We start from the raw sequence: 23,121 nt of genomic DNA, 5'->3' as shown, positions 1-23,121 counted from the left end.
GAATGCGCCACTTGCGAATTGCCGCGTGCGCCTCCAGCGGTTTGACAGTACGCAAGGTGGGGGGCCGTGATGCACGGCCATATTGGCTACTTGTGACTTTTGGGAGGAACGAGTAAAAAATAACCCAACTTTCGTCTCTGCGTAAAGTAAAATGTTACCTTGGAGAATTGTTCATTGATCCTCGCTACACTGCGATCCTGTCAAACGTGACTGCGGCTTCACGCCGGGACATCTCACTCGCGCACAGACTGTGCTTTTTTTCTTGAAAAATGGTGCGTTTATCCGGGAGGGACAGTCGTAATCGCTCTGTCGTTGTAGCACGAAATTTTCGCCGATAAGCTCTTCTCGTCACAACAATTATATTACCGCTTTTGTTTTTTGTCACAGAGTTTCTTCGGTTTTGGCCAATCCGCCGATATAGAGATTACGTTGGACGGCGCTGAAACGCGGAAGACCGCGGACATCAAATCCGAGGATGGCAAGAAGGAACGACACTTGCTGTATTACGACGGAGAAACCGTGTCCGGCAAGGTAAGACTGCTTTCTGGAATCGAAATTTAATATCGAGTCGCCGCCGATTGTAGCTGATTTGCAGATAGTGCTACCTGATGAGCCTAGAATGTTAATGCTTACATGCAATGTACTAAGTGTCAGAAACTATGCGATTTATCATTTATTCTATGTGGAATTCAAATAACTATTGTATTTCTGTTAGATAAAAATTTCTTTCTTATAGTGTAGTACATTAAGCAAATTGTCATTTATTCGATATATGAAAAACTAAAACATAATTTATTTATATAATGTCATATATTATAGATTGGTTTTTTTTCAGTTTTGTTTTATGTTCTATATTTATGTATTAATTTATTATTAACAACTGGCATAATTATAGAAAAATATCTATATATTATAAAATATTAAACATACATGCTTTTATTTATAAAATTTTTCCATATGTCTTTTGAACTTCTGCATTACAGATTAGTATTACAGATAAATTACATTAATTTTATAATTATATATAAATTTTATTGTATTCTGATTACTTGATAACACGTATTAATTATTTTGACATTTTATTTTATGTTGTTATGACATATATGCTCTTTTATATAAACTTACCAATAAATTAATGCTTACAGATTAACATCAGTTTAAGGAAAGCTGGTAAATTAGAGCATCATGGTGTTAAGGTAGAATTTATTGGACAAATTGAGCTATATTATGACAGAGGTAATCATCATGAGTTCACAAGCCTGGTGAAAGAATTAGCAAGGCCGGGAGAGTTGACACATAATACAGTATATACATTCGAGTTTCCAAATGTGGAGAAACCGTTTGAGAGTTACACTGGTTCCAATGTGCGACTAAGATATTTCTTAAAAGTGACAATTGTAAGAAGACTTAGTGACATTGTTAAAGAACTGGAATTAGTTGTACACACTCTTAGTTCCTATCCAGATATGAATAATCCCATTAAAATGGAAGTTGGAATTGAAGACTGTTTGCATATCGAATTTGAATACAATAAAAGCAAGTGAGTTACATTGCAAACCACTCGCATTGATTTTCTGATATGGATTATATAGTAATATAATTGCCTCTTTTTCAGATATCATTTGAAAGATGTAATTGTTGGAAAAATATACTTTCTTTTGGTTAGAATAAAAATAAAACACATGGAGATAGCAATCATCAAACGAGAAACTACTGGTTCTGGTAGGTTATAAACAACTCGTATACTCAAGTATAAAGTAGCATTAGTATTCACTATAATTTCTGCACTTTTGAATGCATGCATGTGGCAAAATTGGAAGAAGAGTTTTGGTTTTACAAGATCTGTTCTTTTTAGTATCCATGGTACTATATAAGGCAATAATTAGAATACATATTTGCAGGCCCTCATACATTCACCGAAAATGAAACTATAGCAAAGTATGAAATCATGGATGGTGCGCCTGTTCGAGGAGAGTCCATTCCCATAAGGGTATTCTTAGCTGGATACGATCTGGCGCCTACAATGCGCGATATTAATAAGAAGTTTAGCGTTAGATATTATTTGAATTTAGTTCTCATGGATGAAGAAGATCGACGATACTTCAAACAACAAGTGAGTAATTATTTATAAATCAAATGTGTTAAGATTTTTTTTTAGAATTACACTTTTCCTATCTTAATAATTATCTTATTATTATGGAACGGAAATATTAGAGCCTTATAAGGAGACTATCAATTCTTCTTTATCTAATTTTTGTATTTATTATTTAGGAGATAACATTGTGGAGGAAAGGTGAGAAAAGCAGAAAATCGCAAACGGCCTCGCCACACATGCCATCACATTTAGTGTCGGCAGAAACAGGATTCCCGCAAGGTGCTGCTCAGAATGGCCCTCCATCAGTGCCGCCCGGTTCGGGACAACTGCCAACAAGTAACATCACGAATGTAGAGGACACCCCAGCACCAATCGAAGGCATGACACGAGAGGAAGGAGACGGCGAAGGCGAGAAGGAAGCTGGTCCAGAAAGTGATTGAGTCTCCGGATGTAGTCCAGTTCTTGGTGTCAGTAATGACCCAGATTAGCTGAAAACGTCAAATACATCTGAGATAAATGCAAGAATTAGTTTAAAAAATATCTCCTTTATTGCATTGGGAGATTTGTTTTTAGTAAGAAAAATAGCGGGAGATGCATAAAAGGCCTGCTAGCAAAGTTGTAAATATTTTGGATACATTATATATAATTGAGAGCGAATGATTTATAACTAGCAGATTATCGATCAAAATTATAATATTTCCGAGGAATAGGTAAAAAAAAGGGAAGATTTTGCCATACGGAGAAAGATTATTTCGAGATTATTTAACGAGCCATGTGTTGCAAATGAGTATATATAATATGAACAAACAGTATAAATATTCCTGAATGGACGGCTTACTAATCAAATATTAACCGACGGTACATTTTGCAAAACATCTGGGTGTTACAGTGTTCTAAATGTTTTATACAGACAATTGCCCACTGACCCGCCCACTGTATAATTCTGAAAAATCCGAATTCTCTCTTTTTATGGCAGCGTCATATTAATACGAAGAGAGTTTATAAATACAAAAGTGGATATATACTCACAAAGGCTGCCCCATATTAATCCGTTCACCTAGTCTGCGAGTACTATAAACGAAGACACGAGAAAGCTACTTACGTATATGAGATGCATGTTTTTAAAAATAATTTATATATAAACACATGAGACACCTTAAGCGAGAAAGATCGCACTTATTTTTAGAGCGCGTTTGTACAAAAAAAAAAAAAAAGAAAGATTCTTGCACGATACAAGCCATAGATTTTCTTCAGCTTTGAGTTTAGCGCTGTGCATAAGAAGAATTTCATAAGATAGATTTTTATATGCAAAAGCGTGCGTTTGCGTAATATCAATCTTCCAGACACATATTATAATACCTGCTCAAGTCGATATGCCTTTCTGGACACGAGAGTGGACTATGATAGATTAAATAATGGGGTAGCCGCCTCGTGTATTTATAAATATATACATACTGCAGTATATGTGTGTGCATATATACATATACGACTTCGCATTCTGGCAAATGACTGATTGGATTATACGGTGTGTTTGGTAAATTGTGATATATGTCAGGAGAATATTTCGTGAAAAAAAAAATAAAAATTATAGAATAAATTTTTTTACTACGGTTTTTAAACAAATTTTGAATATAAAAGTAATGTGCACTTATCGTTTAACATGAATCGTTTTTTCTAAAAAAGTGACAATTTAAAATATATATTTTATTTTTTTCACGAGAAGTTTCCTCGCTGGCTGTATCACGATTCTCTTGACACACTGTATATTTGTGTATATGCACACACAGGTACTTACATATTGTAATATCACCAACAGCCGTAAGCAGACATTTTCTTTCATCACTACAGTATTGTGAAATACTACAGTGATAAAAGCATTCCTGCTGCTGCAAAAGGCAAACCTATCGTTTTGTACTGTTCTATATTATGGAGGTTTGACTGTAAAAAAAACCTTATGAGAAGAAATGCATAATATTAGATGATATATATACATGTAACTTACGCGCTCAAAAAGTAATGTTTTGTTTCGTGTAAGTTTAGACTTTTCATAATTCACACACGTTTGTTATTTGTTGATTATAGAGGATGAAAACGACAGAGATAGGTAAATAAAAGGGGGGGGAAAAAAAAAGAGAAATATGTACATGTAAGCAAAAGGAGGGAAAATCTATTTGTGAATTATTTGACATGTCAAATATTGTATATATATACAGATATATACATATTATCATGCGGTATGCAACTAGTTGTATATTTTAATGCTCATATGAATATATATTGTATACAGCGCATATGTGCATATATGTATATTGGAAAATGATCATTGTTTTATGTATATACATACCTGATCCAGGCTTAAATCCTGACCACAGTTTTATATAATTCTTTAACATATAAATTAAAAAACATTTAATAGTAAATCAAATTACATAAATGTTTTAAAATAATGCACTTTTATATTTAAGTTTAAATGTTTAGAAAAAGTAATGTTTCTTTTTTCCCTGTTTTTGCTAAATCATAATTTTATATTATATTTATGCTGTTAATTGTAAAATATAAAAATATTGATTAGAAAAGTTATATGTTAGACGATTTTTTCTTTACGAAAATATAACTCGTTGAGAGAGAGAGAGAGATAATTGTTATTTTGTAAAGTAATAATGTAAGCACGCGCGAATTACATGGGTATTTGTCACTAGCTATAAACTTTACAGGTAACTGGTAAAAATGTCACTAGCTAAAATTCCTAGAAAGCACATTTTCCTATTGGTCATCGGAAATGTAAATTAGATATTGCATGTGGTGTGAATCTCCCATTAAATGCTTTCAGAACAGAATTCTCTCTAGAAAATTTGATATTAGGTTACTCTTATTCAAATACTTCTTTAAATTCGACATTTGAACGCAACAGAGTCAAAAATCATGTCAAAAAAAAAACATAATGTGTCATACATTAAACCGAATGAGCCGAAATTTCTACGAGAATTGAAAGAGCAAGCCGGATATAAAGAAGGTCCTACTGTAGACACAAAGGTAAGATTCTGCATGTGAGTTATTTGCTGCAAGTTGAATTCTATTTATGATTATATTTTATATTGTTTATAACACAAATTTTATATACAATATAATTTATAACACAAATTTTATATCTGTCTATTTCATTAAACTAGAAAGAAGCACTACCAGAAATCTCTGATGATGAAAGAGAAGACTTAACTGATGAGAAGCCTGTTGTTGTCGTCTTAAAGTCAGGTGATTTAACAGCAGAAGAAGCAGATGCCTTCGAAAAAGAAAAAGAAAAAGGTACAGAAACATTACACTGTTGAAACTATTCATAGAGAGTACACTTTATATGAAAAATATGTTTAATATCAATGTCTCTTGATCAAAGTTATGAATTAATTTACAGAAGAAAATAACGCACCTGCTGATTTGTCTAAGAAGATTGTATTTCGCAAAACTAAAGCAACAGAATCCGAATCTGACGCCACAGATAAACCTGTAAAAAAGAAAACGAAGAAAACAAAGCAGAAGGTTATCTTGTCTTTCGACGATAATGAGAATGAAGACGATGATGTTGGATAACATTGTAAATTTTTACTTAAGTGTACTTGTGTATTATATCTTCTAGTATAAGTAACTTTTTTCTATCATAAATAATGAAACATCTGACACATTGTTGTCAAGATTATATGTGAAACTTAGCTATAGAAAAAAATATTACTTAAGAACTTGTGCATCTTGTAAATTGTATAAACAAGAAATTGTATGATAAAAGGGGGAGATTTGGTAAGAATATTTGCATTGTTTGCAATTGCAAAAATGCCTTTCAGGTTTATAAATTTTACTTGTATAACAGCTGAGATTTAAAAAAAAAAAAAGTATACAGAAAGGTTATGTGAAGGTGATATAAAAATATAATTTTTATAAGCAATATATTTGATAAAAGTTTATCTTTCCATTATTATATTTCCGATAATATTGAAATACATGCATGTATTGCAAATTGATCTAAAAATATCATTAAAATTAAAGTTGCGAATTATAGAACACTATATATATCATTAGCAATATATATGTGCTTCAAAAATATCGGTTTGGTATAAACTAATTATAATATCAACAAAAAAGTGATTTATTTAGTAATTTTTTGTTTTTACTTAATTTTCATATTATAAATGTGTCAATCAAACATTAAAAAGGGTCGTGTGTCCACCCCATTACGCCATGTCGATTGCATATCGCCCTTATTTTTAGGGAAGCACTTCTCTCATTGGACGTACACGTGCACTCGGTCACGTGACGATGTGCAACAAACGCCACTGGCCGTCCACCAGCCCTTTAACATACAGCGATACGTCATAAAACGTCGCGGATCACGTGACTGGCGTTCGCCATCTTAGCAGTTTCGACGACGGAGGCAAGAGGAGCAGATCGGTGACGTCGCGTCGCGGATCAAATAAACATCGAGTGCACGCAAGCGGGTCCTTGGCTTTTATACGAGTAACAGCGACATATCGTGGGAGCTGTGTGTGCCGCCGCAGGTGTTCACCGGTACGCCGATTGTACGGTCAGTGTGAATTTAAATAAGCGCGGCAATTCGTGGCGCGAGACGATGCGTGTGTTGTGCAGCGATCGTCGTCCGGGGGGATGACGGTCCACGGTCGGCAGCTGTTCGACGGGCACGTCGTGGTCGTCACGGAGAAATGGCGGGAGGCTCCGCCAGTCCGCTTGCGGCCGTGGCGTGTGCGTGTATGGCAGTGGTGCGTGTATGATGTGCGAGAGAGAAAAAGAGAGAGAGAGAGAGAGAGAGAAAAGTCATAGAGTAACGGAGCGAGTGCATGAGAAGGAGAGAAAGTTCATGCTTAAAGCGCGAATGAGAACTCGTGTGTGTCATATGTGGTCATTAATTGTATCAATTAATTTGTCAGATTTTGCGCTTTCCTCGCGGCACGCTTACAACGCGGAGCGGAGTGTACAATCAGGATCGTGACACATTTGTCAGGTGCCCTGCACGCTCTCGTCCCACCTTTCCACTCCTCCGTGCGAAAAACCCCTCTGCTTATGCGCTCACTCCTGTGCGAATGAACCTACGTATATGTACCAATCTCTTCGCTGCAAGGCCGTAATGACGGATATACTTACGGTAGTAAACAATACCGCGAGCCCAAAATGGAGCCTAGGTAAGGAGTTTTTAAGCAATGCCGTCAAAAGATCTCTCAATTTATTCGCGTAATTTTGCGTTATGTCAATTAATAAAATGACTAGATCATTTTTGCACACTTGCCAATTATAATCTTTCTTATTTATCTTTCTTATTTATAAGAACAAACATTATTTACATAAATTTAAAAAATAATATTTTTATCTAGAATCTACGTTTTTTCTTGATAAATCTTTCTAATCAAACATCTTCACCATGTTTCCCATAATTTCTTCTCTGTTTCTTTTACGTAGTGAAAAAATTTTAATTTAACAAAGTTGTAAAGTCTATATATATATTTTAAACTTTCGAATATAATAATATGCAATACAACAATAACATTATATAACAAGATATCTTTGTAGAGTTTACTGTAGGATCTTAGAATCTAGAACACTGGCCCCATTTGCATGCCCCTTTTTATGTTAGAAGACGTCACTAGCCAAAGAAACGTCGATGATATTTGAAGAACTTGTTTTCCAAAGGGCGGAAGTTAAATTTTTCTCCTCTAGAGATGAATAGCTTTTATATAATAAATAAAGATCGATAACTGAAAATTTTACTATTTATCAATTTATAATTATTAAAATTTGAACAATTTTTGTTTTAGACATTTTTAATTTACTTTCAAAAATGAAAAATTTGCGAGAAATGCATACCGATAATAAATTTTCAATAAACTTTATTTAAAAAAAATATTTTTACTCAAATATTTAACTTATTATATTTTTATTGTACTCAAACGATATTAATTGAGCAATGAGCTCATTAAAATTCGAAACATTAATTAATAAAATACAAATTAATTATAATTGCAAAACTGTGGCACATAACGAGCTTCTTCCGTATCCAATTATTGCTTAATTATAAAGGAATTATTATAATTATTTATAAAGAATATTTTTTATTTCGTCATTAGACTGAAAATTTTATATGTGCTGGTGTAAATTCTTTGTGCCAGTAAACTACGGTAAAAGTATAACAGCGATTGAATTACGCGTGTTAAACAGATATGGTGAAATCGTGAGAAACGCTCTTCCGACGCGTCTGTTTCCTTCTGTCTGTTGTTCCTTGAAGGATTACAAACGCCATATTCTCTGCAGTTCTTTTCCCAAAGATATCGTTAATCTAAAATAAGGGGTAATTAAAATGACTAATTATTTGGCAGAAAGATTGTTATTTGTGGGAAGATTTATGGTCTTGCAGCGAGATGCACTTAATAGTTATATTGAGAACATTTTCCCGTTATGACAAAAAAACCACTTTATGTACAAGGTTTCATGCTTACTTAACGATTTTATTATTATTATTTTTATTACGGCATTGATTCTGCGTGTAAACTTGGCAACGCTGTGTGTACCGCCAGCGCATAGTAACGATTTCAACAGTTAAAAGCGTCATGCAGAGAAGACGAGAACCCGAAATTGATTTCAAATGAATGCTCGCCCTTATGTATACATATGCACAAACACACGTCGTTTTCTGCAAGTGTCACTCGCTGGGAAATGCGTGGAGCGCTATGCAATTTCAAGGGACATTTATTTTTTGGAAAACAAAATTTATAATTAATAAAAGGAATGATATTAATAATTAAGTTATGTCACAATGCTGGTAATTAATTTATTAAGTTATGTAAATTATTTAATTAATTATTAATTATCTTATTTTTTTTATATTTGAAAAACTTGCGATGGTTTGAGAGCGATGCTCTTTTCCAATCGATGATGAGAAGCGAGCTATTACTTAAGGACTAAAGAATGCAGAGCACCACACGTTTCCTTGCATCACGGCAAAATAGCATTGTGCTATAACGAAATTGATCTCTTCCCTATTGTTACGATATAATGGCCTGAAAATGTTAGATCTCGTTTAATTTTCTTTTTACTTTTAAGAATAATTGGAATAAAATGTATTATTTTTTAAATATATACCTAAATTTACTTACATTTTATATTTTTTTTTAAATAAATGTATCCGAATTCGTTCACAGACAAGTCGGGGAAGCGATTAATATAGAAATCGTGGAATAACAAACGTCTATATCTAGTAATTATATTATGTGTCTAACAATAATCGTTTTTAACCTTTAGAAACCGGCGAGTCAATTTTTGAATTCTGTACTAGTTTCAGCTTCTTCCTAGAATATCTCTTTGGCAAATATTTAAGAGTTCTATCGAAAATTGGAAAAATCATTAGAGCATTCACCCAGTTTCTATAGGTTAAAAACCACTTTTTTCACTCCTCTCTTATCACACTTTTCACAAAAGGAAAAAAAAACCAATTGTAAGACCTTAATGGCTTATCCAGACGGATACGCGTAGGCCGCACGCGCGACTATCCATTTGTGCTAAGCATAAAGGATGCCATATTGTCGGGCTCTTTATATTAGACGTGTGATTGGCCAATTTTTCTATGCTATATTGTGCGGCTATGCAATTCCGTCTAGATGGGGCTTTAAACGTGAAGGAACGATTTCGTATAAATTCTCGATACGGTCCTGGATAACTAAACTTCATAGCGTTTCCCATCCATTGCGCCTGCCCTCTAGTGTGCCAATCGTCAGTGATGAATGTTCACTATTTACAGGTTTTGTGAATAAACCGCGTAATTGTGTCCCGTCGGAGCGATTGTGTGTACTATTGGAATACAATACCGCTACAATTGATACCACACGCAGCAGCAGTGATCGAGCAACGTCGTCGTCATTGACGAGAATCACGTGTGCAACGATGTCGCGCCGTTTAACGCTCGCGTAGGCAACCCCGTCATCGCCGTCGCCGTCGCCGTTGCCGTCGTCGTAATCTTTTTGCTCTTCCTCTCTAGGTATGTATGCCAAACGTAGCGATCAGTTCTCTATGAAGAAACTGTCGACTTGCAAACGAGTAAACAAACGACGGGGACAGCGAGAGAAAGAGAAAGAGAAAATGCTAATTGTATTTCGAAAGGGGCAGAGGTCCAAATTATAACCTAAGTTTAATAAACCGGAGCCAAGCAGAATCCAGCTTATAATCAACTTATAATCAGCGATAGGTTTCCTTCGCGGTCGTGAATGAGAGGAGAATACGAAGAAATAAAATGCGCGCGATATGAATGGACTTGGACGATGATTCTCGCCGTTCGCTTCGGCCGCGTCGCTCACGTGCGTTATCGTCGTCTCGATGGGACGAGTGTGGCGTACGTGTGACCGCGACCTAAGAGACGCGCGGCCGCATCGCCGTGGACGAGCTTTTACGTTCTGACCGGTGTGTGCGTCTCTCTCTCTCTCTCTCTTTTTCCCTCCCCGCCTCTTCCTCTATCCATCCGTGGTCCTGCGCTCTCGAACGCCGCGTCGAGCGCATCGCGTAAGAGTGCATCTCCTCGGCGATTGTAAGTCATCTCGACGAGCCGCGAGTCGCGCGAATCTCCCGGTGCGAGGAGAACATCGCGAAACGGGATCGCGGTTTTGCTCGTCGGGAACGACGGTTCGCCGGAACCCGATCGCAGACGTTTGCGACACGATAAACACCGCTGGGAGTCGCCTCGACGAACGCGCTCGGGGAGTTGTCGGTTCTTTCGTATCGCGTATACTTCCTACATTTTTGCGCGCTGCGAAACAGTCCGGACTCGCGTGGAGAACCGAAGGGAAGGGTTGAAGTGCGATAGAAAAGTGCAAAGAGCGCGTGCGACGTGACAGTGCCCACGATGCCATTGTCGAATGAGGGTAGGCTGAATTTCGGCGATCGAGCTTGAGCGGCGTATAAGCAGGTTAGTGACGAAATGCTTCGGCGAAAACGTGCGCGTGTTCGTGTCGGTAAGCGCGGGAGTGACCCGAGAGAGGCGCGTCTACGGGCGCCGGAGTATGGGAGTTAGTCCCGGATCTTGGGCTATAACCTCCTCAAGCGGGGGTCGCGGCGAAGACGTCGGTCCGCAAGTTCACGTAGATCAACGAGAGACATTTCCTTCATTCCGGGAATCCTTCGCCGTTATTTCGGATTTAGGTTCGAATCAAACTCGAAGCTACCCTCGAAGCGTCGCGCGCGCGCGCGCGCGCGCTTTATAACCTTTGCACGTTGATGCCGTCGCAGCTGAAATCTTCACCGTCCCAATCCTTTCCCTCTCTCTCGATCCTTATCTCTCCCGGTGAGAGATGACAAGCCGTCGAGCCGCGACAAATCGACGGTCCTCGGTTTCCTTCCCTCGGCGACGCCGGGGTACGTCTCGAAAAGTTCGTGACGTCGCGGACGTCACGCTCGACGACGACGACGACGACGACGACGTACCCGCGGCCGACCGAACGCAATGTTTCGATAATTCGCAGAATTCGCTATCGTTGGGAGATGTATTCTCGGAGAATTGTCAATTGATTGACGTATCATCATCGTCCGCCCTTCGTCCAGCATGCACGACGCCTCATTAGGAAGCTTTGCGCGCGCGCGCGCGCGCAGACTGGCGTGCACACACATACACGTATACCCCGTGTACGCACGTCCTTTTCTGGTTGTAGATGTAGGAGGTTGGTAGATTGAGAGAGGAGAGAGGAGAGAGAGAGAGAAAGAGAGAGAGAGAGGCACGGCGCGCACGGAGGGTCGAGACCGACGACGACTGGCTGGCTGGTCGGCCGACTGATAGACAGAGTGACTGACTGGCGCTCGTAGACGCTAGCGGTGACCAGCGAGCGCTGGTGACTGACTGGTAGACGACGCTAACTGTTCCCGTGATCGGGGAAGGCTTTCCCGATCCAGGACATCTCGGATACCCGTACGTGCGCTCGTGCATCCGTCCTCCCGTCCGTCCGTTCGCTTGTTCGTCAGAGTTCGCGTGTGCGCGCGTGCAGCACGGCAAAGAACCGCGTACTCGCTCGCACGGCGAGAGAAGAGAGAGCGTTTTAGACACGAAGGCTTCGAGACGACGCTGCCGTTGTCGCGTTCACCGAAGGCGCCCAGGGCGCGACGCGCGCGCGACATCGCGATATCTCCGCGCTCGAGGGCGACTCGTCGGGAGTTTGTTGGTTATGGGAGCAAGAACGGACGCAAGTGCGGAATTCGCAGCGCCATTTTGAAAAATTCGGCCCCGCTAAAAATTCTCTCCCCCCTCGCACCCCCGCCAGCCAGCCCACCGCGAGGTAGAGAGCGTGCCGCGGAACGCTTCGCCTCGCCTTACGCCTCGCCGGAGTTTCAACAGTGCTGTCGTTAATTGTTTAGATCGGCTGCGCGGCGAACCGCGGTGGACTCATGGAAGGCACGTTGGAGGAGCCCGCTATTAAGGACACTTCTCGGAATAGTCCCGATAAGCACCTGAAAGGTAATCACGGCCGCTCGCTTTACGGCTACATTTCGAATTCGGCCTCTGAGCACCTGGCAGAGCCCGATACTCTTTAGGTGGTTTAAATTTTGATATTCTGCTTGTAGAACTTTAAATCATTGGGCTTTCTCGTCTTATCACAAAGTAATCTTGTAAATGACACGGTTCTGTTCTAAAATGTTGGATTATCTATTTCGGAAAAAGAATAGGTTTTAACGTTTCCTGTGTGATAAAATGTTTAATTTTTTTTTTATATATCTCCTAGAGATATTACACATATTGTAATACATTTGTCGCCTACACAGAATGATATCTTATTAGAACGAATGTTATGATGGACAGAGCATTCTGGTCTATAATTGATTTATTATAGATTACAGTTCGATAAATAATTGTACGTAACATTATTCTTTGTAGAAATATAGTTTATATTGGTGTCACATAATTTTTTGTACGGCTTATAACTGATGTCTGTCTAGAGTATAAATTAAGAAAAATAAATTTTGAGTTATATAATTAAGATACGTGTCATTTTTAACGATTCTGATTTATGTGACACATTTTACCGTTGATATACTATAATCACTACAACGATTTATTTGCATAATAAATAATGACCATCTATTAACATTTCATAACTACTTGCAGATATGATTATTCCAAATGGTGTCAATGGGAACTATAGTGCTGACAACGAAGAATATATGGATATCAGTGATGACACAGGCAAGGGTGTATCCAGAGAAATTATCACGGAAGAGGAGGAGGGTGATGAAGAAGATGAAGATGAAATGGATGATGAGGACGATCATGAGAGAGTAGCTGAAGGAGAAGAAGACAAGAACGAAGATAGTGGGCAGAACGAAGCAGTAGATAGTAGTAAGGAGGAAGGTGAAACGTTTGATGGGAAAAATGACTTTAAAGTATCGAAATCGTCCGAAGGTGTCAGTGAGACGAACAATTCTAGTGAAGTGTCTAAAACTGAATCCGAGTGTAAAAACACATCCTGTGAACCGATGGAAGTAGACGAACAGAGTAATAATTCTGATGTCGAGTGTCTTGACGAAACCATCACAGAAATACAACTGGATAATGACGATGTGTTCATCTCGAAAAAAACTGTTGAGAAGCAAGACGATATGTCGTCCAACTGCAGCTGCGACAGTGACATTGCCGACAGCAGTATGGAGAAGTCAGATGACAAGCTGTGCGAGGAGAACGGAAGCTGTGACAGTCCTGATATCGAGGAAATAACCGACAGCGCGAAAAATAATGGTCATAATGTGTCAATAGAACGTGTTAAAGACCCCTCTAAACAGAGGAAACCACGAAAACAACTAGATCTCAGTAACATCACGCCAAGAAGAAGCTCGCGTAATATTAAACGAACAAGCTACATAGAGAAAGAACTTGAGGAAGAGGTGGAGGACGATGGATCTGACATAGAAGAAATTAAGCCGGAAGACCCGTTGGCTGTTATCGACAGCAAAGATAAGGAGAATACGAAGCTGCTGAAGTCGCCAATAAAAAATAGTAAAACCACCATCGTCGTGAATGATACCAAGCGTCTGGTAGAAATTGCCGCCGGTAGCAAATCGATCAAGGGCGGAAAGAAGGAACCTACGTTAGTTATAATAGACACGAACTCCATTCTTTCAGGACGCGGTGGCGTACCTGTGAGTAACAGTAAACCTCATCATTCTGTCTCTAACTCCAGTCCGTTCTCGGTCGTCCCGATGGGTAGTATGACAACACAGTATTCCAATCTGAGGACGACCATCACGCCAGTACCCATGACTTCGAAAACGGCGCAACTGAGTCCGAAGACCAGTATGACCACGGTTACGCCGACCGTGGCGCCGGTCTTACCGTCGTTGACCGATGATATGTTCGTGGTCGAAGCTCCGTCGTTCATAGTACCTTACGTATACGAGAAGCCGCCTCTGAAACCGTTGAAAGAATTCGTCACTAAGTTGCAGAAGAGCATCGAGGAAAGGGAGAAGGAGGAGAAGCTGAAAAGAATCGCTGACGAGGGCAAGGACAATGACGAGCACGGAGAAGACTTTTTGGATATCGCTAAAAAGAACAATGACAAGTCCGAAGAGAGCGAAGGTGAGGGAAGAAGCAAGAAGGACGGGGACGACCAAGGTGGTGATAATTCAATAGATTTGACCGAGCACGGATTCAGCATAGGTGACAAGCACGAACCGAGGCAAGATGACAGAAATAAAATATCGTCAGCAGTACCGACGTACTTCGACCTGCCGTTGGGAAAGTTCTTTATGCAAATCGGGATAAATCTTGTTCAAGAATATGTGCAAACTGATCTCTTACGGACTCAAAAGCGTAAGCAAGGCAAGGGTAGCACATCGGCCGAGACTCAATTAGCTATAAATTCACTTATCAAGAATCTAGAGTTTAGTAAAGAAAATAACGAACCATTCCATTTAGAGATGAAGAAATGCGACTTCTGTAGTTTTAAAACGGAATCGACCTTAGTCATGCAGCATCATCTAGAGACCCCGCATATGCGCAATTACGTTTACAAGTGCAACTTCTGCCCGATGGAGGTTCGCAGTCCTCACGATATTCTCTATCACATGGAGGCGGAGCACAATACTCGCGGCAGATTGGAGCGCGGACCGGCCTTCCACCAGTGTCCGAATTGTCCGTTCGAGGACAACCAGAAGGGAAAGCTGACGCGGCATATTCTCGCTTGCACGAAGAAGTTCAGACCGGAAAGGAATCTGGAGCCCGCCGCGGACTGGGAGCCACCTGCGAAGATACCGAGATTAAATCGCGCGCGACCCATCGGCCCGACTAATCCGAACGCGCTCGCCGCCATGGCACTTAGTGCCAAAGGACCGCAGCCGCTGTTACCAAAATTACTCCCCGCGCCGATCACGGGCCGCGGAAGAGGGCGGCCGCCGATGCAGCCGAGATACTCCGACCTGAAGACCTTGCGGCCAGGTTCCACTACAATGCGACAAGGTAAGTTTTCCACAAACAAATACGAAAATTCTCTGTTGCGAAGAAATTTATACGTACTGAACGCTTAATGGACGCGCTGTATACTCATGTGAGTTGTATTTTAGACAATGTTGCAGGAATGATGTATCGTCCTACATCTTCCGGCTTACTGGTACCCACGTCATACCAGTTTGGTACTAACCAAATATTCCAGGTAAAAATAGCATTTATTTTTTATGGCTGTGTTTACGTACTCGCTGTGTGCATATACTAACAAATAAGCTTAGCGGCGAACACGACGGCGCAAAGTAAAATTTTATTTGGCCGGTGAAGTCAAAAATCGCTATTTCGCGACAATCGAAAGAAGAATATGGCGGAATAAGGCGAATTTTTTATCTAAAACATTCACTCTGCAACCGTAATCACATATCCATTCATGTTTTTAGATAGTGACTCCTCCCCTCCCCCTCCCCCCCCCCCTCCCCACACACAGTAAGAATTATAATTTGTAGGCTGCTATACTTTTATATATTTCTTTATTCCCGAAATATATGCTTGTTTTACTAACATAAAGGGCGATGAAAAGTGTGATAAGTCATGCCCTTCTTAACGTTTAAGAAAGATGTATATGCTACATAAAAATATCAATGCTTGTATCTCTGAATTTTATTTATGATATTCAAATAATCAAGTCATATGTGTATATTACATATTTACGTTTTAATTGTTGAACTTTCTAGATAAGCATGCATATCATTATTTTATCTTAAATCCATGCAATCTTCAACGAAGCGTAGGCAAGTTAGGATAAACTAAAATGACATATATTTCTAAATGCTGTACAAAGTGAATAAAACAAAATAAGGGAACAAATTACTTTTTCATATTTACAGTACGTATATTAATGCTAAAAGAAGTTCTAAGTACGATTCATGTATAAAATCTATTTTCTCCAAAACTAAAATTCCACTACAATGATGGTAATAATATTTATCACTGCACACAGAAGTGCAAGTATTCCTAAAATTGTGATTAACACGTAGAATTCAAGACTTTATACAATCGTGATGAATACTCCAAATTGTACGAAATATTGTCGCATCGATGTTTAGAAGAAAACTTCTGTGTTAACTTTACGCAAAACTTGTACTGGCAATAATTAAATCGTACATGTCTCTTGTGTTATACTTGTTATTTAATAATATCGTGCTCTCTCTAATATTGCTCCAATATTAAAAAGAAAATTTACGTATCCGTTTTGTGTGACGATATCCGTGAATGTGTGTACGCGCAAACTATCAAATTTTAAATAGACTCAAAGCTTGAAGAACTAGTAAAAAAGATATATGGGTGGTGGCAGGTGGTGGGTGGCTCTGGGACTGTCATGTCGGCTGTCTCGGGGGTGAGTAGCAGTAGCGGCGGCAGTTCCGGTCAACCCACACCAATTGCACTTGTACCCAACGTAATCGACTCTCTGTCTAGGTTGTCCTCATCACAGGTAAATAAATATTGGAAAGTAACCAGGGAGAATAACTGATTTCGTGATATCTGCTCGCATGAGTGATGTGTTTTGCAGGTGCATATAAAAAAAAAGAAACAAGGCTTTTAACATTCTCCAAAATCTGATAGCGATCAAACGAATATATAGTTGCTTAGAAGTTTTAACACTCTGCGCTTCCCCACGTATCTATCTTTATTATTAATTAACGGTACATGCACACACATGTAACAATATTTAAAAAAGGTGTTCATATACATCTCATATTCTCAAATATTTGTTCTACATCTTATCGTATATATGTAAAAATACATGACTATATATTTACGATATGAACAAGTGCTAACTTTTTATCAGTTAGTATGCATATAATTTTACTAACAAAAACATAGGTATATGTCTGAATTCTAATAGAAATAATAAGTCGTAGAAAAAGAAATTAATCAATAAAATTGGGGAACAACATTTTATATGTTCAATAAATCATTTATTGAATTGTTCGAAATACAAAATTATGATTCAGTTAGAGTCTAATGAAGGGAAACAATACGCACACATATACATTATGCGAAGACAAAGCAAAACTAACAAATATATACAATTTTAATGTAAAATGTAATTTTCAGGTGGATATTACTAATAAAAAATATTTTTCGAATTATGACTTATAAAAATAACACTATCGATTCAACGTATTGATGTACTGTCAAGTAACATTAGTATTCTATATTTTTCAGAACACAACAGCCAGTTCCAAAAATCCTACAGCGAAGCTATTAAGTCAGCCGAGTATATCCATCACACCATTGCCACGTACAACATCGCAAACTTCCGTTCCAGGATCAGGCACATCTTCAAAATCCGGGGGAAAAAATACGTTTGTTATATGCGAAATTTGTGATGGCTACATTAAGGTAAGTGTTAAATGCTTCTTTATCCTCACGTTTCAATGCTAAATGCACAATCATTGTGCACACTTCGAAGAAAGAAATGCGAAAATTTTATTTAATACACAAAATTGTACAACGGATAATTGTCAGCAAATTGCAAAACTTGCACGCTTCATAGAGTTTATCGATTTCTTTAAAACCTAACACTACACTAAATTCTGTCATATTTATTTTAGGATCTAGAACAATTACGAAATCACATGCAATGGATCCATAAAGTGAAAATACATCCAAAGATGATTTACAACAGACCACCATTAAACTGCCAGAAATGCCAATTCCGATTTTTCACAGATCAGGTAAATTTTTATACAACTGAATCGTAAACGAAAAATTGAAATATATTTTTGTTCAAAAATATATAGATTTATTTTCTAAAATGCAGTTATTGGTTTCTCTTCTGCAGCAATTAAAAAATATATGTCAATATTTTAATAGCGACATGTTTTGTACATCAGTTTTGATAAAATATAAATTTCAGATAATTCAATCACTTGCAATAAAGTCTATATATACACAAATTTTTCAGTAAGTTAATATTGTTAATATAACATTGTTATTTTTTTTTTCCAATAGGGTTTGGAAAGACACTTATTGGGATCTCATGGACTTGTCACATCCAGCATGCAAGAAGCAGCAAATAAAGGAAAAGACGCAGGCCGCTGTCCAGCTTGTGGCAGGGTAAGTTCATCTTTTGCGCAACAATTGGCAGCAAGTACTCTCATTTTCGAAAGTTCAAAAATAAAGATGTGTGCGGCGGATATCGCGTATTGAGAACTGTGAACGTTGATTTTTTTTTTTTTTAGGTATATCAATGGAAATTACTGAATCACGTTGCTCGAGATCACGGGATGACATTAAAACCAGCACATCTATCATATAAGTGTACAGTTTGCACTGCCACATTCGGAATGTACAAGCAATTCGAGAATCACGTGTACTCGGCGCACAGTGTCGTGGCGAAGAGAGTAATGGATAAGAAGAACGCACCCGCATCTCCGTCGTCGAGATCGAACGACTCGCTCTTGAAACCGCTGAAGATTAACGACGAGATCACGATTATTCCGCAACCGGCGAAACCCACAACCAGATCCGGTGCGATTCAAGGCAGAGGAAAATAGCAATGATGAGCTTGAGTGATACTCGTGTCTTGTCCGATCGAATTTCGCGTTACTCTTTGTGGTACTCTATACCGATCACTGTCAAGCGGTGATTTAACGTACCGTGTACATGTGTATACTATGCTTAAGAAGCGAATTGCAACACCTAAATGAGGGGGGGGAGGGGGGGGGAGAGAAGGGGAAGATAAGAAACAAAAGAAAAGAAAAACTACGATTCTCGACGGCAGAAACCTAGTTGACTGCAAGTAATAATATTCCATCAATGATTATACCGATATATTTATTTAAGAATTTTTATTGTTGTTATCGGACCTACATAAAATAGACTGTAAAAACATTAAAGGGTGGCCTTCAGTCTGACTCCTTGGTTAACTCCTAGAGCTGCGTACTCCCGACCTATAAACGCCTATGTGTAACACGGACTCTCTCGCGCGAAATACCGAGCATATTTACATTCAATGTGACGATGCATGTTGTGACATGTCGCGCGCAATGCGAATTACTCTCTTAATAGCGAATTCTCTATAATGTATAAATTCTTTTTCTAAGATAAATATATTCGAATTTATTCTATTTTGTTATTATAAACGCTAACGCGACTTCGAAAAGACGGGGTTTGACTTTAAATCTCCGATTTAATAGAATGATAAACATCATGTTTACAGAGCAATTTCCGAATGATATATAATGCGATAAATTGTATTAATTGACCAGAGTGCCCTCGACTGTCTCGCGAATCTACAGTACACAGGTACTAACGACAAGTGTATACTAGCTACCGTGTGTTTCTTTGGATCGTATGCATATTATACTTTCATTTCGCCATCATATGTTTTTTTAATTAACAGTTAGTGAAATTATCGTCATACCCCTTATTTATGATATTTCATGAAGCTGTGTGTATAAAGTAATTTATACTTTACACACACAAAAAGGAAGCTTTTTTGTTTTTTTAATCGGATTTGTAAATTGTACCTATTATTATAAGTTTGACATTTTAGTTACGTACACTGTAATAAAAGCAGAAGACATCCAATTTAATTTCTTGCGCTCTTATTAAAAAAAAAAACAACAAAAATGTACATTAACATAGAATATAATATAAAAAAAATATATCAATAAAATAGGATGGCACACACTCGTGTATACATTTTTTCTGATAAACGTGGATATAAAACGGAGCATTGATCCTGTTAGCACACAGCGCGACGTACATCTATAACATTTATGTATGTATATATATAATATATAACATTCACGATATTATATATATAAATATGTAAAATTATAATAGCATAGCAATAGTGTAGTACAAGAAGAGACTATTCATTTCATTTTCTTCTTGTATGTACACTCCGAATCGATTATAGGATTACATGAATATGTAGATAGTCATTAAAAGAAGTAACGGGTTTAATTTAGTAATTTCAATTTGTCCCAATAATTTTTGTACGTTATTGTAGGATATCATTTTAGAGGAAACCGTAATCAGCGAAGAATATGAGATGGTGCATTTTTTTGCACTGTATGGCTGTATTATTTAATTCTGCTATCTTGCCAAACGCTTACGGCAAGCCATGTTGGTAAAATTAAGAAACAGACGTAATTACAGAAATATATAGTTTATTGTAATAATTTGTACAATATTATATGATTACAAAAATAAAGTGTACCAACATTGAACTAAAATTCTTGCAGGTATGCGTTACACTCCGAAACCCATCGTAATTCAGCAGAGAGATCGACAAATTTCGCCTAAGCAAAACAGCACGATCTAAGAATATATTTCATTGCTTCACATTGCTTTGTTCCCTTCATTTTACAAGGTATGCGAAAAGTTTATAACATACATGTATTTAGAAATATTATTTTTTATTTTTTACCAAGTGCTCGAAATATACATATATGTTAGTCATAATATTTGAACAACTTTTATAAAATAAAATGGCTCAAGAGTCGACATATGCTATTGCTTGTAAAAAAAAAGAAATATATAAAATAAACGAGAAATATTTAACGGAAAATAAGAGAAAAAATATTTTGAAAAAGTGATTTGATCATGTCATTGTGATAATGATTTGATTGATAAATATTTTTTATTTAATATTCTGCGATTTTGATCTCATTTTTAATTATTAATTTATATATTTTTTTTCCCCACACAATTATATAGAAGAATAATATTCACATCACTAATTTAATAAAATTCGATATTTAATATTGCTAGATACAAATTATTAAATTTACGTTTATTATAAAGACTATTAGTTTCAGTTTGAAGAAATGAATAATTACACAATTATACATTTTTTCGTAGAATGATATATATTTTATCATGTACACATGTCTCCAATTGTAAATTTAATACTCAAAGTGGAAATCAAAATAAGATTGATCAAAATTGTTAATACGTATATATCCGTCTTCTCCACCTGTCGAGTAACTGCGACCGTTGGGATGAAAAGCGAGAGAATTAATGGGACCAAAGTGCCCTTTCAAACGTGCAAATTCTTCTTCGAATACTAGATGGAAGAATCGTGAATCAAATTTGCCTTGTCGTGCGGACGTTGTAGTAACATCCATGGCATCTTGACCTCCACCAAGAACCACCTGGAAAAATGTTATTTGATAAATATATTTGCTACTTTTCCACTAATTGCAATATTATTTTTATGCTCTATTAATATATATTCTTTTTTGTATGACAATTTGAAACACAAAACTTACATGATCAAAAATTGGTGATATTGTAGCTGAATTTACAGGTCTTTCCGTTTTGTACGTCTTCAGTAGCACTAAGGATTCACTGTCGAAAAGTTTTGCTGTGTGATCTTTGGACGCAGTCACAAACATTGTACCTTCCTTGTTGAATTGCATATCGTTTATTTGAGATTTGTGACCTTTGACGCTGGACAACTTCTTTCCCGTCTGTAAGTATTACAAATATTGCTTGCTACTTCATACTTAAAAAATATCATTGCTATGACTTGATACAAAGATACTCACCCTAACATCCCAGAGCTTAATTTCACCGTCTTCGTGGCCTGTAATAATGGTCTCATCCATTGCGCCCCATAATATAGCAGAGATTCTAGGACCATTGACCGAGATCCTAGAAATTGCATCCTCTTGCGACAATGTAGAATCAACATTTCTTACATCCATAATAAACATTTCGCACTGATGACCCAAAGCTTTGTCAGTGGAGAACACAGCGAGATTTGCTGAATAACTAAACCCGCACGTTCTCACAGAACTGTTTGTGTGCAATTGGCCTATTTCTTTGCCTAAACAATATCATGGAAAGCCATGATTGTGATTAAAAATTGTGTATGGATTGAATGTATCAATATTCTTGTGAACTTGATATACAAACCAGTTTGACAATCCCAGACTCGCAGTGTATTGTCACCACTACCTGATAATAAGCGTGTGGTGTCCCAAGTAACATCGATGCACCATACAGAACCATTGTGACCATTAAATGTCCCAAGACGTTCCCCATTCAGCGCATACCAAACGTTAGGTTGTTTGTCTTTACTCGCAGAGAACAACAAATCTCCTTCTCTATTATATTTAATTTTAGTGGTGGCACGCTCGTGCCCGTGTAACATCAAAGGTTTCTAAAAGAAATAATTCTTCTTAGTTATTTGAAAAGAAGATTGATCGCTGCTAGTTTCTTTGAGGTTACATTGTCACATGTTTTAAAAGATTAAACACATATTCTAATACAGGAAAAGTAATACTGTGCAATAAAACAAGACTGTAAGGCAATTAACCATTTCGTGTTATTTTCGATAAATTCCTTATTAATCGACAAATTGCATTCCTTTTTGACACAAGCACACGATCCTTCACCCGCTGAAAAAGATCACGAAGCATGCAAGACACATAATGGAGAAAATTTTAGCTGCAACACACAGCATGCAGAACGCGTTTAAGCTAAGGGCGGTATTTCATGTGTCACGCAAGTTTATTGAAAATGACGATGGAAACCATTTCAA

At 37.6% G+C, this 23,121-nt stretch overlaps 4 protein-coding genes and 2 long non-coding RNA genes across 12 annotated transcripts in view; 3 read left to right on the top strand and 3 right to left on the bottom strand.

Annotated features, from left to right (window-relative positions):
* Positions 1-4,415, top strand: part of Vps26 (vacuolar protein sorting 26) — a 60,748-nt gene extending 56,333 nt beyond the window's left edge. Inside the window, exons 1-6 of one of the 2 annotated variants that reach the window (XM_012374198.2) lie at positions 86-272; positions 388-531; positions 1,146-1,540; positions 1,616-1,722; positions 1,902-2,113; positions 2,272-4,415. In XM_012374198.2, coding sequence (XP_012229621.1) covers positions 270-272; positions 388-531; positions 1,146-1,540; positions 1,616-1,722; positions 1,902-2,113; positions 2,272-2,535 — 1,125 coding nt within the window. In that variant the 5' untranslated portion in view covers positions 86-269 and the 3' untranslated portion in view covers positions 2,536-4,415. Of the gene's footprint in view, positions 1-85; positions 273-387; positions 532-1,145; positions 1,541-1,615; positions 1,723-1,901; positions 2,114-2,271 lie in introns of those variants that run through there. The other variant, XM_012374197.2, reaches the window with a different exon arrangement.
* On the bottom strand, positions 2,237-4,818 carry LOC136999067 (uncharacterized). Its single transcript, XR_010889475.1, has 2 exons — positions 4,440-4,818; positions 2,237-2,583 (listed from the first exon to the last, which is right to left on the bottom strand). It is a non-coding gene; the product is annotated as an uncharacterized lncRNA (long non-coding RNA).
* An 82-nt stretch (positions 4,819-4,900) lies between these two features.
* On the top strand, positions 4,901-6,033 carry LOC105676273 (uncharacterized protein KIAA1143 homolog). The gene is made up of 3 exons (XM_012374016.2): positions 4,901-5,128; positions 5,266-5,398; positions 5,505-6,033. The coding sequence occupies exons 1-3, from the start codon at positions 5,018-5,020 to the stop codon at positions 5,678-5,680; spliced, it is 420 nt and encodes a 139-aa protein (XP_012229439.1). The 5' UTR covers positions 4,901-5,017; the 3' UTR covers positions 5,681-6,033.
* Positions 6,034-6,239: 206 nt separating this feature from the next.
* MEP-1 lies at positions 6,240-20,806 on the top strand. 6 transcript variants are annotated; one of them, XM_067352469.1, is made up of 10 exons: positions 6,240-6,649; positions 9,885-10,121; positions 12,479-12,578; positions 13,227-15,569; positions 15,674-15,762; positions 16,909-17,046; positions 17,784-17,960; positions 18,173-18,295; positions 18,573-18,677; positions 18,803-20,806. In XM_067352469.1, exons 3-10 carry the CDS (start codon positions 12,509-12,511, stop codon positions 19,115-19,117), a joined length of 3,360 nt encoding a protein of 1,119 aa, XP_067208570.1. In that variant the 5' UTR covers positions 6,240-6,649; positions 9,885-10,121; positions 12,479-12,508; the 3' UTR covers positions 19,118-20,806. The 6 variants fall into 6 exon arrangements, with proteins under 6 accessions (XP_067208570.1, XP_012229736.1, XP_067208571.1 ...); XM_012374313.2 differs by having other exon boundaries at positions 6,240-6,665; XM_067352470.1 differs by lacking the exon at positions 9,885-10,121 and having other exon boundaries at positions 6,240-6,665.
* On the bottom strand, positions 8,376-9,581 carry LOC136999064 (uncharacterized). The gene is made up of 2 exons (XR_010889472.1): positions 9,244-9,581; positions 8,376-9,147 (listed from the first exon to the last, which is right to left on the bottom strand). It is a non-coding gene; the product is annotated as an uncharacterized lncRNA (long non-coding RNA).
* Positions 20,807-21,416: 610 nt separating the features above from the next.
* Positions 21,417-23,053, bottom strand: eIF3i (eukaryotic translation initiation factor 3 subunit i). Its single transcript, XM_012374317.2, has 5 exons — positions 22,897-23,053; positions 22,494-22,740; positions 22,124-22,404; positions 21,845-22,045; positions 21,417-21,727 (listed from the first exon to the last, which is right to left on the bottom strand). Exons 1-5 carry the CDS (start codon positions 22,897-22,899, stop codon positions 21,479-21,481), a joined length of 981 nt encoding a protein of 326 aa, XP_012229740.1. The 5' UTR covers positions 22,900-23,053; the 3' UTR covers positions 21,417-21,478.
* Between the last annotated feature and the right edge of the window lie 68 nt (positions 23,054-23,121).

The sequence above is a fragment of the Linepithema humile genome, chromosome 3 (genome assembly GCF_040581485.1).
Source record: "Linepithema humile isolate Giens D197 chromosome 3, Lhum_UNIL_v1.0, whole genome shotgun sequence".
Classification (NCBI taxonomy): domain Eukaryota; kingdom Metazoa; phylum Arthropoda; class Insecta; order Hymenoptera; family Formicidae; genus Linepithema; species Linepithema humile.
The sequence above is the reverse complement of the archived record's forward strand: the minus strand, read 5'-3'. Positions and strand labels throughout refer to the sequence as shown.